This window comes from Cyphomyrmex costatus, unplaced genomic scaffold (genome assembly GCF_001594065.2).
Source record: "Cyphomyrmex costatus isolate MS0001 unplaced genomic scaffold, Ccosl1.0 scaffold23, whole genome shotgun sequence".
Lineage (NCBI taxonomy): Eukaryota > Metazoa > Arthropoda > Insecta > Hymenoptera > Formicidae > Cyphomyrmex > Cyphomyrmex costatus.
Genome location: NW_017276368.1, coordinates 1322764 through 1337737, shown reverse-complemented (window position 1 = coordinate 1337737; position 14974 = coordinate 1322764). Strand labels below are relative to the sequence as shown.

General features: G+C 34.6%; 1 protein-coding gene across 1 annotated transcript in view; it reads left to right on the top strand.

Annotated features, from left to right (window-relative positions):
• Nucleotides 1–1329: 1329 nt before the first annotated feature.
• LOC108773969 (uncharacterized) overlaps nt 1330–14974 on the top strand; it is a 39485-nt gene continuing 25840 nt past the window's right edge. Inside the window, exon 1 of the mRNA XM_018539960.1 lies at nt 1330–1471. Within this exon, the coding sequence (XP_018395462.1) occupies nt 1330–1471 (142 nt within the window). The remainder of the gene's footprint in view (nt 1472–14974) is intronic.

Here is a 14974-nt window from a genome sequence, read left to right as displayed (position 1 = left end):
CCCTTTCAAGTACACTCATCTGACTTCGAAGGGAAGGAACTCAATGCGAGGTCTGGGCTCCTCGAGACGCATCGACGCTCACGTCTCGTGGCGTGTAATCATTTTCCGCGTTAATTAGCGAGGGAATCCAGAAAAACGGCGGGAGCAGCGTTAATGCGCGCGTTGCGAAGGAGGGTCGTTCTGTTCGAGAAGGAACGAAGGGACGAGTTTCGCGAGGGAGTGATATCCGTTTGACGGGGAAATATACGGGTGCTCGGTAGCGCGGCGCGCACCTGAGCAACGTCGGGTGCGCGAAAAAAAAAAGGAAAAGGAGAAAAAAAGGGATCGGGAGAGACGCCCTCGTAAAAAGTTCACGAAAGCGCCCGAGGGAGAGTGTCCGGGGGAAGTTGCTGGAGACAAAAAACATTAACGGGACAACGTTTACGGCGGAAATAGCAGCCACCGTCTAACAACTGACGATAAAAGGAGGATCGTTAAGCCCCCGAGGAAGACCTCCACGGAATGACCCAAGTAAAGCGGAGTAATAGCGAAACTACTTTCGTGCGGATATACGAAGGCTAAGTGCGCTTATTGTGGCTTCCACGAAAACACGTACACGTGGCGGTGTCGGAAAAACACTCCCGTTCGCGAGAAATCAGGAGGATCTCCTCGTTGAAGAAATAAATCAAGGAAAGGATAAAACATCCTAACGTGATAATTCAATTTTGATTTAATTCGCAAGTGCTACAACAGCTGTCTTCTATGATATCGCGGTCGATCAGTACTTCTAAAGGAGCAAATTAGAAAAGCAACATTACGGTGGAAAAATAAATCACGAGGATGTCGAGAGATTCCAAGCGTTCCATTAAATCTGAACGCAAAGTGGAATTGTTTTTACGCTAAATCGGTATATATATACATATATATGTTCGGATTTTTCTTCTTAAAAAGCACGAGGAATCCTCCCGCGAGAATCGAAAAGCGTGGGAGAGACGTCGAGTGAGAACAAATCGTCGAACGCGCAGGAATTTCGCTGGCTCGGTCGAAATCAACATTCAAATGCGGGCTCTCGACTGTCTCCAAGGTATCGAGGAATATCGACACCGACGATCTTCTCGGTGAGGAACACGTGGCGTCGTCGGAATCGCTGATCGTCTTCACCCCGAATACGAGGGAACGAAGAGAGCGTTGAGACAGCGGGTGGACTCGATTAAACGGAAATTCTCCGACGGTTGCAAAATTCTGCGGCTGTAACTCCCATTCTTTTCCTCGACAAACGGTACAAACGGCCGCGATTATCCTCCCCCTGTAACCCCCGCGGCACCGCCCTGCACAAATGTCAAGTGAACGATGAAGTACTCGAGGGTGCAGAAGAGAAAGAAGTGGGACGCCACTTCGCTCGACGACGAATCGTGCTCCAGGTGCGGCAAGTGTCTGACTAAAATGCAGCTCGTACTACTGTCCGCACTATTCTGCTCTTCTCTGACGACAGGTGAGGCAGCTTTAATCTCGCCGAGGCGACACCTCTTCCTTCCCCCGTTCACTCTTCTCCTCCCCGTTGCATAATTTATTTTTTCTTGCTATTTTAAGGCCGGCCGCGATTTACATGCTGCCCCTTTGATCGTAGAGTCGTTTCAATCTTTCTGAGATTTTTCTGAATTTTTTGAAATATATAAATCTCTCCGACTTTTGCAACATCCCGAGATTTCACTTTTAAATTATGAGTTTCGAATATGTAAGCACTTCCTTTTTGCGCCGATATAAACGTCACAATGGCATTTACACGATCGGAAAGAGTGAGTAAGATTTATCTACAGCAGAGCCGCGTGCAATTAGCATAATGAATAATTGTGCCGCGCACGCCCGTGATACGTCATTCTATCGATAAGTGCTTAATAGGTAAATTAACGGTGACAAAGTGACGCAATTAATCCGGTAACTAGTTATTAAAGTCATCGCGGATACGCCGCGTACCCCATCGCTATTATGGCGGTAAACCTCGTTTTACCGTAGGCTGAAAAGAGATTGGGATCATAAATATTCAGCGACGTTTAAAGCGAACGCCCGTTGGGAAATTTTCACTTTGAACGATATACAATGATATATATACATGTACATACCAATACATGTATATACATATATATATAATATACATATATATATATATGTGTGTGTGTGTATTCATATACATATATATATATATATATATATTTCAGGATCGCGCATAAGCGGAAGGCGAGCAATTTAACAAGAAACTTCGTGTCGTCCCGCATAACGCGACAAACTTAGCGTAACCGATGTAATTCGCGCGCAAAGAGCTCTCCGGCTCATAACGCCGCGGATTCAGGACTATTACACATTCCACCCGACGGACGGAAAATATAGAGACAGCAAGTAATGCTTCATTTAAAACGCCGTTATTTTTATAGTTACTTTTTTATAATAACAATTTGGTAATGTTACCATTTTTTTGTGACGTAACAATGTCATGATTGGAACAGTCGCTTTTAGTAACTCGTTACTTTTTTAAATGAGAAATATGTAATGTCCTGATAGAAATTTCATGCATTTTTCGAGCAATTACTGGGCAGTCATATTAACTCTGTTTAGTAAAAGTGAAAAGTTAAATTTCCTAATCTATAAAAAAAAGTTCTAATGACCAAGGGGTGAATGAGAGTGCAACGTTATTGGTACGCAATCAATCACAAATGGATTCTAATCAAATCCTTTATTCTTGACAAATATAACTGTAAAAAAAGATCTATATTGCTTTGACTGCAATTACCGTGTACAATAGATGCACAAAATCTGAACTCATTTACCAGACAAAAAAATACAAACTATGCAGTATTTCAACTAATAATAATGTATTGATACTAGACAATAAATGAGCTGTCTACGCAAGTCATACGCATTTTACTCAGAAAAACGACTTCAGCCACTGAATAAAACTCTTATCAAGTTCTTATTCATCACATTATTATTGCAACTAATGACAATATAATAATATTAACCAATAATTGGATGGATGTCTAAGAAAACTATATACACATAAAAAGATTTTAATCAAATATCTAAAAATTTACAGATCTAAAATAATTTTATTGAACTATTAAAATAATTAATGTAGAAAGTTTTGATATTCGCTAAAAAAATTTGTAGTTGAAAATGGATAAATCAGAATTTTTCTGTTAAATTTATTAGAATTCTATGTAAGATAACCAAAATTCTGATTAATACAATACATTTTTGGTAAAATCTACTAGAATTCTCATTTTTACTAGAACAATTACATATCAATCAGAATTCTAGTGATCTCAAAACTAGAATTTTAATAGATTTAACTAGAAAATTCTGATTTGTCCATTTTTAACCAGAAATTTTTGTAATATACAAATTTAATTTAAAATAATTAATTATTATTATTGAATTAAATTTTAGATCTGTATCTACCTATAATAAATTTTAAATACTTTTTAGTAAAAAACTGTTCTTCATATGCATTATTTCAGGGTGGAACGTATTACTTCCACAAACGAATGTTTCAATCCTAACATTACATTAAAATAGTAACGTCATTATTATAAATCGTTATTATAAAAAAATAACGGTAATGGTAAATGTTACTTGCCATTTCTGCAAATATTTATATCGCAGATTGCTTACCGGTAATTAAGTTGTATTAATAATACACCGCGAACAATTATTACACGGACATTAACGGTTATTGCTGTATGCCGAGCGCCGTGCTATTCATAACGTAATGCGAAATGATTTTATGATACGTTGAGCCATGAATTTTCGTTAAATTCACGCACGTCACGTTTCACGCAAAAGCTACGTGATTACAGTATGATAATTTTGTATGCGATGTTTAATCGCAAATTGCGCTCCTCGGCGTCCTCATTTTATTCGGAGGATCTTATACGTACTGAAGAAACGATACTTAAGTTTCAGGATTATTTTACAAAACAAGATCTCTTACTCTCCCCAAGAAAAATATGTCCGACCAGAGGACGCGTATAAATTTCTCGAAACAAATATTTTTATTCCACGTTGCGGAAACAATCTCGCAATTTCAGTACGTCAGAGACAAGGCCGGCAATTTTTACGGTTGCGTGAAAATATATTCAAATCGGTTACGTGCAAAATTCAAAGCGATCATGGTGTGTCATTTGTTTTCTCCTAACGTAAGAACACGTATCCCCTGTGTCACCGAGGTCGTCGTCGACCTCAGGCTCGCGTAAACGCAGTCGATCTGCGGAAATCCGATCTCGGCAAGAAGTCGCAATTGAGACGATTCGTTCGCGGCGATCGTCCGTCGCGCGCTGACCGCGATCGAGCTTCCCTCGGGGCATGCGAGGTGAACGATCCGCCGCCGTCGTGGAACTCGATCGATCGATGGATATAAATCAAGCGCGATCGTAGAGGAACCTAAATTTCCCGCCTGCCTTGAACAAAGAAACGCGATCGTTTTCGCGGATGGAAGGTACGACCGGATGGAAAAAGGGAAGGTGCTCCGGGAAAGGCCGAAGAGACAGAAAGGAGGAAGACAGAGAAAGAGAGAACGAGAGAAAGGGGGGGAGAGAGAGAGAGAGAGAGAGAGAGAGAGAGAGAGAGTCGATGAAAGAAAGACGTGCAGATGTGGACGAATGCGACGCGACGGGCAACGGAAGGAGATTATGCAAACGGCAGCCAATTCGATCGAAGTGCACTGCAAATAACCGCAGTTTTAACCCATTCGATTAAATGCACAAGAGAGAAAGCTGGCTGCCTGCTTACCCCGTCCATTAGAATATCGCGCTTAGACGCGTAATCTCAGACGTTTACAGCCAAATGTTGATGTTTGTCGAGAAAAGGGGCAGAACATTAGGTCAAATATCATTAAAAACTATCTAAAAAACCATTCGTTGACTCGAAATTCACGAAATCGTTATCTTCGCCGATTAATTGATTAAATTCTCCTGATGTAGATCTTTGATTTTTTTGAATTTTGTACTGAGAGAAAAAATGATTGCAATTAATTTAACAGTAATTTACAATTTATAGTCATTTATAATTTATTTATAATTACAAGTAAAAATTAGATTGATAAGAATAAATAAGAGAAAGAATTCTATTTTTAGCCGAAGTGGATCGTGATGTTTAATAATATTCATATGCGTAATATGCGTATTTGCAAATACATTTTAGTTTGTCGGTTACAACCATCATACTCATAAATGAAAATAATTGTTTGTTTATTTTTTTAATATCCATTTTTCAGTCATCTGTTATATGTTAAGAAAATATGTTATATTAATTGTAATTATAATTGTAATAGTATTTACATAAAAATATACAATTATTTTATTTACTATATTCGTATCTATATTAATATTTGAAATTACTGTGATTTATAATAAAATCTTTTTTAATAAAACTATGAAATAAAAATATATAAAATCAAAATTATAGCACAAAAATAATAAAAATTAACATTATAGCAGTAATAATTATAAAAAGATTTTGATCATAATTATTTTACCATACAATCATAGTAACAAAAATATCAAACATTTTTCTCTCAGTGCGTGAACAAAAACTGGAAAATATTGTAATATCATCTGTATCTCTAAAATAACATAAAGAGACAGTATAATATTTTATAATATTTTAAAATATTATACTGCTATTTTTTATATGTATTATATACATATCATAATTTATGCTATTTTAATTTAAAGGTAGATGATGCTATCTATCCTCCATTTTTTAGAATAATATTTTACAATATTATAGAATATTTGTAAAATATATACAGATAAATGAAAGTAACTTAATAGTAACTTACAATTGATAATCGATCTATAAATCAAAGTCTTTTTTGACGAACGAAAATCTGAGCTTTATACATAATCATTACATAATCAATCAAGCGATAAATATTATACGTTTCTGAATGGTGCTGTGACAATGATGCGCTTACACAAATGAATTAATTAACAATTAAACGCAGCTAATACGTTGATTAAAACTTATTATCGAACGCATTGATGAGCTGTGACACAGTGCTACCGTTTGCAGATAATACGTAGCGAGCATGAAAAGAGCAGTCGCGCGAGATTACTGGTAATACCTGCTAACTGTAGCTACATTTGATTGTGATATCCACCTATTCGCAGTATTTTCAAGAGTGACCGGCCGATAGCCTCATCTGGCTGCGCCTCTTTGGCGGTATTAGCGAGCGAGATTCGAACTCATGCCCGCGGATTAGAGTACAAGTGACTCCATCGACGCGAGCGTTACCGAGAGAATCACAACCCAATGGCAAAAGTTGTTCCATTGTATTGAACAGAATGTAACATACACATGCAGTCTCGTAATATGTAGGTACTAAACGTGGATTAAATATTAAAGATGTACGGTACAAAAGAATTCAACAACAATCTCGCACTTCCTTTAATTTACGCCCAACGAAAATTTTATGTCGCGTGATTTGCAGTATTAATCGTCTTAAGATTTAAATGAATCAGAGGCAAAGAGCATTTATTTTCCAAATATGAAAAATGTATTACCAAATTTTAGTAAATATTAAATAGTACTAACTAAATACTTGTTAAATGTTAATATATATTTGTTTTTGCTGCAAAAACTATTAATTTGAGATTTTGATTTAACAGTTATTTTTTTATTAGTTAAGTAAATATTTATTTATTGAAAATAAATGTTTAGTTAGTACTATTGAAAAAAATATCTATTAAGATTTAATAAATTTATTTCCAATATGTGCCGCTCAATACAGACTTTTCTAATTTTAAATTAAATGCTAAAAATTCCTGTCTAATAGAACGGCTGTAACATTTTAAGAAACATCGATTCCGAGTATTTCTTTAACGCGGAAAATCGGGGCAGTATCGAGAACTGACTTGCAAAGTTTTAATAAAACTGTGCCGTAACAGTAGAAGCCGGAGTAAAGGCAATGGCTTCTTGTAGTTTCCTGCGAACAGATGAGGAGGAATGTAAACTGCTGTGTGCATGCGTGACGCGAGTAGGATCGTTCTAGCAAAGCTAGCATCAAGGGAATTAATTCACTCTTATCGCCGCGCTACGATCGGTCGCTACAAGGGGTTTGCGGTATTCCACTCGAATTATTATCATGCTTAATAACATTCCGTGCACAGGGTACGTACCTATGTAAGTGCACAAGTATTGCAAGTACCATCGACAGAGAACGATTTGTGTCAGCTTGTGTTTTACATACCGAACACGCGTATTGAACAATATTTTATATTACGATATTATTGATCGTTTTTGGAGGCTGTATTGAATCTCCAGACCGTTTGTTTCAAAATGTTTAAAAGAGACATCAATAATATTTTACAAAATAATTATATAATAATATTGAACGTCTAGAGAGAGAGAAGTCGCTTTAGATGTTAAAGGAGCAATAAGTAATCCATCTTTGGAATTAAATAATATTTTATTATTTTTAACCTCCATGTGTCAAAATATAAATTAATTCATTTCTGTGGTTACTTTCAAAATAAACACGTCCATATTAACATATGCACTTAGTAAATAATAAATTGAATTTCAATTTAATTTAATACATTTTAAAATAAAGTTAGATTGTTTAGTTTCATTGTTTTAGTTAAATTAACGGTATGTTGAATAGAGCCAGTACGACTATCTACAGAAATAGTTAAAAATAACTCGAATTGAGTATAATTGAATATTATTAATTTAAACAGTAAATATTAAACGTACTTTCTTAAAATGTATAATAAAACGACCTTTTTCTTACAAATTGTACAGTTGTCTGACTCAGGAGAAAAAGTGTAAAATTCAAAAAATTCAATGTTTCAGAAGAGCGTCCGTTTTATTCTTTTCTACACGTTCTATTCTTTTGCACGCGCACGTACTCACACATGCACACATTATTATTTTAGTTAGACAATACTTTCCTTACGTGTTCCTTTTTTCCCCGGAGGTCAGTGAATTATCGATCTTCAGAAAATTAATAATTCACTCGAGGCGCACATATTAGATGAACCGGAGTCTAAGAACTTTCCTTTGTAAGTATCGTCCGTAAAATAATATACTTTTCAAATAATTCCTCTTAATAACGGCTTCTGTAGGTACGCGAGATTAATGATCTCGCAATATGGCCTTTCGAACGGGGAGGGATAATAACAGCGTAGTAAACGGGGCACACATAATGTGGGTCACTTCCACGTGCGCGTGGAATCGGTCGGGGACCCTCCGATGTAGCCGAGCACGTTTGGGAAGCAGAATGCTCCAAGCCCATCGTGCCGGAGTGCATCATTTTCATACGTAAACACGCAAGGGGATAAGGAATAACAGGGACGGGAGGGGAATGGCGCACATCGGCAATAAGACAGATGGCTTCTCCGCGTTCTAGGCCGCGTCGCCCAAGTACCTGCCGGCACCCGCGTTCAATCCCGCAGGACGATGATTCCAACCTGTTTCTAAGGTAATCCCTCCGCCCCCGAACAGCGAACGGCAAATCCAATCTCGCGCCGGCGATTAATTCGAAAGAGCCACCGTCGAGAACTTAAACGGTCCCGGGAAACTCTTGAAACTCGCTTAAAATACCCGGTCGTACATCGAGACGACAGCTTAACACGTTGACTGTAACTATACAATTAGGTAACTTTGTTTCCAATTTTATTTTTACACACAACGTGTTATTTTAATCTTTTGAAGCTGACGTTTATAAGTTAAATTTGTCATTAGTTACTAACGTTGAATTTCTATAGGACTAAATTTTATTTATAATTAATTAAAAGGCATTAATTAATTTTAAGGAATCAAAATGATACTAATTGTAAGTATATATTAAGAATATTATAAGAATTAGCATTTTATCGTTTCTTTTGGATTATAAGAATAATTCAAATTTGTAAATGTAACGTATCAAAAATTTAATTGTTTGATATTTTTTATGAAGTGATTTATAATTAAGTGGGATCGATAGATTGGTCATAAACTAAAATTAAAATAATAATATTATAATTAAAATAATTACATTAACATATCGATGATCAATTTAATAATGATATTATTATTTCAGCTTCAGTTTATGATTACGTTTCAATTAGTTCGACAGTAAACGACGAACAGTTTATATAACTAAAAGATATATTACAATTTATATATAAAAATATTAGATATTAAGATTAAATTTTAGACTGTATTAGCTCTTTACTTATTTGATTTATTCATGTATAGATGTCTAGATATTTCGTTATTGAATATAATTAAATAGTTTATTAAACTTTTAAATGCTAGTTTGATAATTCATTATAACTCTTTCTGTAAAAGGTATCAAATAATTCTATTTTTTATATTAAATCTACAAATTATTCTTATTTTTAAAATACACTTAGTATTTTTTTTATATGAGTTATGTTATTTCGATTTCGTGAAATTAATTAATGATTTTTAATTAATATAAATTTTATTCCTGAAATACAATGAGGTGTAGCAAACTTTAAGCCATAAGAATATTGGCTAATTACAATGAAATATATGTAACAAAAATAATCAACTATGATTGATTGATTTCTTACGACTTATTACACTTATTATGTTTCAGGATTCAACTTCAATAATTGTGCTTTTGGCGTCAGCTGTAAAGGATTAAAATAATTCCATATATAAAAATTAATTCTTAATTATATTCATTTTTTATCTTATAAAAATATAGAATTGTATTCATTTTTCATCAAAATTCATATAATAAAATTTTTAGTTTTAAAACGTTTGGATTGGTAAATAATTGGCGTGTTTATAGATCGCTAACTACGAATTAACTCGTAATAAGTCAATGCGTCAAGATGATGAAACAATTGTCGGTTGTTGCGCAAAATGGGGAGAATCTTTGACGGTATATAATTGGCGGTACTTCAACCGTATAGACACTCCGACAATCATGTAAGGGAAGTCATGCACCTTGAAAGACATCTATATTTACACGTCGTTAAGATCTTACTATACTCATTAGAGACCGGTGTTACTCGCACTTGTCTGACATAACAGATGTCATATGTCGTAATCTGGAAAAAAAAAAAAAAAAAATAGGCGTCACTCGTACACACGGATCTGCTGCGGTGAAAGCGGTTTTTAAACGGCGTCGCGTACAACCGTTAGTTTCGAAGTAAACGAGTCGCACTCGGACGGAATTGACAATGCGGAGCGACTCGATTCAATCGGTACGCACAATAGCGTACTTTCTCTCTGTCTGGCGCTTCCCCGCGTCCCACACTTCTCTTCCACACCCCCGTAGTCGTACCTATCTCCCCGTGATGCGCACCCGATCGAAAATATGGGGCATTAACTTCGCGAACGTCGGAATACCTGACCACTCGACAATAGCCGCAATTAACAATGGTGCCTGTAATACCTGTGCACAAACCGATACGTACGATTATCGGTCGGCATTGTGCATACAACACACATGTACCTACATGTGCGTCGCGTGCGACTAATAGTGCCGTGGGACCATTTCGTGACAGACAAGCGCAAGTATTAATTTCATATTTGTTTCCGCACTTAATTACCGTAATCGGCCGTGTCGCTCGTGAACAGCCTATTGATCATCATTCTCTCACACCGTGGCTTGTTCCACTGTGCTAAGCGCGACGACGACACCGCAGTGTTTCGTGAGTTGCAGCAATTGCTGTAATTAAGACCAGTGCACTTTGTGTCGTTGCTCGCATCCCTGAACTTCGTGTTCTGTCACGAATCAATTGTAAATCAAATAAAAAGATAGCGCGTAATACAAATATAAATATTAAGTAACACAGAGATTCGTTCGAGATATCGCTCTCTTACTTCAAAAGTGACGTAACTTACAAAATGCGATCTTCAAGTTATTATCAGAAATGAGTTAAGTAAACATTATCCTCTCTATCAATCATTAAAAGTTAACTAGCTTAAAAAATCACCAAAACATCATAATTTAAAAGAATGGTTTAAAAAAAGATCGTTAAAAATTCAAAAATTGTAAAACGAAAATGATAAAGATTATTTGGATTAATAATATATTTTTTTACGACATTATTTGATTAATCGATATTTTCTTGTCGCATTGAAAAATAGTTTTTCTCCTTTTCTGGAAAATTTAATTTTTTTAGTTATATCATTTTTAAGTAAGAAAGCGATATTTTGATTCTGGTGAAAATGTTAGTTAACAAAAAGAATGATTTATTTGCTGATTTAAAATTTATAGATATATATTTGCGTATTTAAAAATTTATATTAATTTTTATTATTATTTAGATAAAATATTTAAATTTTCAGATATTTCAGAAAAATCGATTCTTCTGTATTTTGAATAACAAGATCATAATAAATGTTAAACCAATTACACACGTTCGAGTAAACTTGTCAAATATGCGCGCAAGTAAATTGAAGCATGTATGGCAGGCTCAACTCAAACTAAAAGCCCTTTAATCAGAGACTAACCATAAGAGGGCACTTTATTTCGTATCAGATTGAAGATCGAAATCGAGATTAGATTGGAATTTAACTAATCAAAAAAAAGTTCACTAAACTTGATAACGATTTTCTTTCTTTTGATTGGTTAAATTCCAATCCAATTTCAATCTGCAATCTCTAGTCTGATACAGTAACTAAAGTGAATCTTTAATGGTCAATCTCTGATTAGAAGGTCTTTAGTTTAAAATGAGTCTGCCGTGCCGTTACACTGCTCCAATTTACTTGTGCCAGTTTGGTACAAGCATCGAATGAATTTTTATGTTTGCTCCAGTCGTTTGCTCAAGTCAAAATACATAGCTGTGTAGTTTTGTCGTATACTCCAATAAACTTGCAGAAACAGGCTTGTATATGTATACTTGACAAGTTTACTTGAACCAACTAATTAAGGAGCTGCACATATATTAAACACACGTGGAAGTTTTTCAGAACGTATAGATGACAAAATTATATAATTATATCGTAAATGCAGTACACACATCCTGGTAGATTTATACAAGTATACTTGTCAACTTGAACGCGTATGGCTGGCGTTAATCAAATTATGTCATAAAAATTGCAAAGTAGTACATATCGACCGTCTTTATTTTGTTTATGTAATGAAAGGCGAGCTCTACGCGTCAACGCAGGATCTCCATAAGATTTTAACGGATGATTTCCTGAAAGCGATCTCGTATTATTGCCCAGGCACGGCATAACGAAACACTCGAAGCTCAATCTGCGATGTAGAGAGGTCGCCGACACGATAATGAAGCTCCGCGCTCCGTGTCATAATCGCATGCCCGTGTGACATTAATCGAGTGGCTTTCTCGAGCATAATCGAGATAGAACAATAAGAGCGAGAGGAAAAAAATCGCGACGAAGGAGACGACGGGGGACGAAGTCCTCTCTTTCACTCTCTCCCTATCTCCACGGCAGCGACGCGACGCGTAATTGACAACGCAAGAGACAGACAGATAGACAGACAGACAGACAGAGAGAGAGAGAGAGAGAGAGAGAGACAGAGAGAGAGAGAGAGAGTGAGAGAGAGAGAGAGAGTGAGAAGAATAAGGGAAAGAGAAGTGCTGGAGAAACTCTCTCTCCGTTTTGGTCCGTACATTCGATCGCCATTGTCCACATCCACAAAACTGGGATTTTCCATGACCAGACGAAGAGAGCGAGCGAGAGAAGATCGCATTTATTATTCGGCCGCGTGCTCGACGTCGCTCGCAGAAACAATAGGAAAATGAGAGCGAGATGCGGGCCCGGCACGTTGAAGCACCACTTTCGGCTGTCGATCTCGCGTTCGCTTAAAAGCCCCCTCCGTCCGATGGGGCATGCATACTGCTATGTGCATGGCTACTGCATTTCGGCACATCCGTGCGACGAGCGATATAATCGCGACGGGGAAAAACAATCCTCCCGTCACGTGGATGTTTCCGAAGGGGTGCTGAAGGTCTGCGAAGTTGCAGAGTGCAAACATGATTGTAAACCCCTGCGGTGTTTCATTTTAGTCTTGTGCTTCTCCGCACAAGTAACGCGTTACGTTACATTAAGTTACGTATTTAATCATAAACCGAAGCCCTATACGTAAGCTTACATCACACACAAAAAAATTCGTAACGTAATGTTTAACGTTTTATTATGATATTTTTTGTGTGTTAATATAAGTTTACTATTACAAGCTTGCATTTACAATCAGTATTTAATGTATCAGTACATAACGCGTTATTGATGTTTTCATGCGCAGAGCTTAAGACTTCAGGAAATACAACTTAATATCGCTTTGAATCTTGGAAGATATATAAATATGCCTTGATCTCTCTAATAAGTACATTGTAAATAAATACATTGTACACGTAATTACTATATATGTTGTAAAATATTGTACTCAGCCTCCTGATTTCATTAATTATACTGAACAACAAAATTTGATCAACCTTTTCTTTCTTAACAACGTAATATAAATTTTATTACAGGGTTTTTTTTATATTGAAAAATTGTTTTTCAAAAAATTCTATCATCTATCAATTCCGTTTTAAATTTCTTATGTAATAACGCAAATTTATATGGAGATGTTTCTAAATAAGTGCAAAACATTTTAGAAGAAAATTTTTTGTCAAAAGTTAAGAAGAATTTTAAATGATAACATTTTGGCCTAGTTGAAAAGTTTTAATATAGAATTAAATAAGGGTTGCTGGTTTTATTCCCTCATAATGTTACGGGAGGTTTATAAAATATAAATAAATATCTTTTTTACTAGTATATATAAAAAATGTTTATTAATTTTATTTTTCTAACTTGTTTCAAATTTGAGAAAAAATAAATCTTACTTTTTATCTCCTGTTTTGAAAAAATGTAATTCTTTAGGGAAAAATGTATAGGAATGTATGTTTATGTATTTTATGAGAAATCTCCCTCTTACTTTTTAATAAAGAATAATTTCCTAAAATTTTTCATACCTACTTAGAAACACCCTATATAATTATAGCTTTATAAAAAATTTCAATATATTTTTCCTATATTTAAAAATAAATGATAAAGCTATTATCATGTATTACAAGTGATATCGGGATAAGAGGCTTGTAGTGTCTTTCAGTTTTTGAACATGGCCGGAGACACTACCGCGTCTCCTGATATTAAAATAATAAAATTTATTAATAAAATTTATATTACAATATTTAATGTAAAAAAATTACACTATTTTCTAAAATTATTATTTCTCAAAAATTAAATGGTTTTTATGAATCTTCACTGTTAAATCTATAATGCGAAATTTAACCTAATGTGAGTTGCCACTGCTGTTACTAAATATATCGTTATTAAAAAGATAATTAAATTTGACATTATATTAAATTGACACGATATAGTATCAAATTACCCTTTTAATATAAAATAACGATATATTTAGTAGGAGCACAGTGGCAACTCATATTAGATTAAATTTAACACTACAGATTTAACAGTGTTATTTTTACTTCTTTAGAAAGTATTTTTACTTAAAAAAATTTTACAAATTTGGGCAATTTACAAAAATTGTTAATTGCTTTTTTTTTTAAATACAGTCCTTAATTTTTCAAAATCTTTAAGTAATGGAACATTTTAATCGTATATTCTTTTTCAGTTAAAAATACATAAGAATAATCAGTATTTAGATATGTCGTGAAACAGAAACCTTGTAAATTAGTGCAAACAATATAAAGAGATATAAACGAAAAACAATAGTTATATAATGTTTTAAATTCACCATTAAACAAATATAAAGTTTAATTTATTTATCGTAGAAAATTTGATTATCGGATTATTGGTATCACAATTTTTATTGTTTTCTTATATATTTCAAAAATAACAACTCAAAAAATTGAAATAAATAAGTTTCTTAAAAAGGAATGAAAAAAACAAAAACTATTTTTCAATTTAACAAAAAATTAACGATTAATCAAATAGCAAGGAAAAATAACTTTACCTCTCTCTCTCTCTCTCTCTCTCTCTCTCTCTCTCTCTCTCTCTCTCT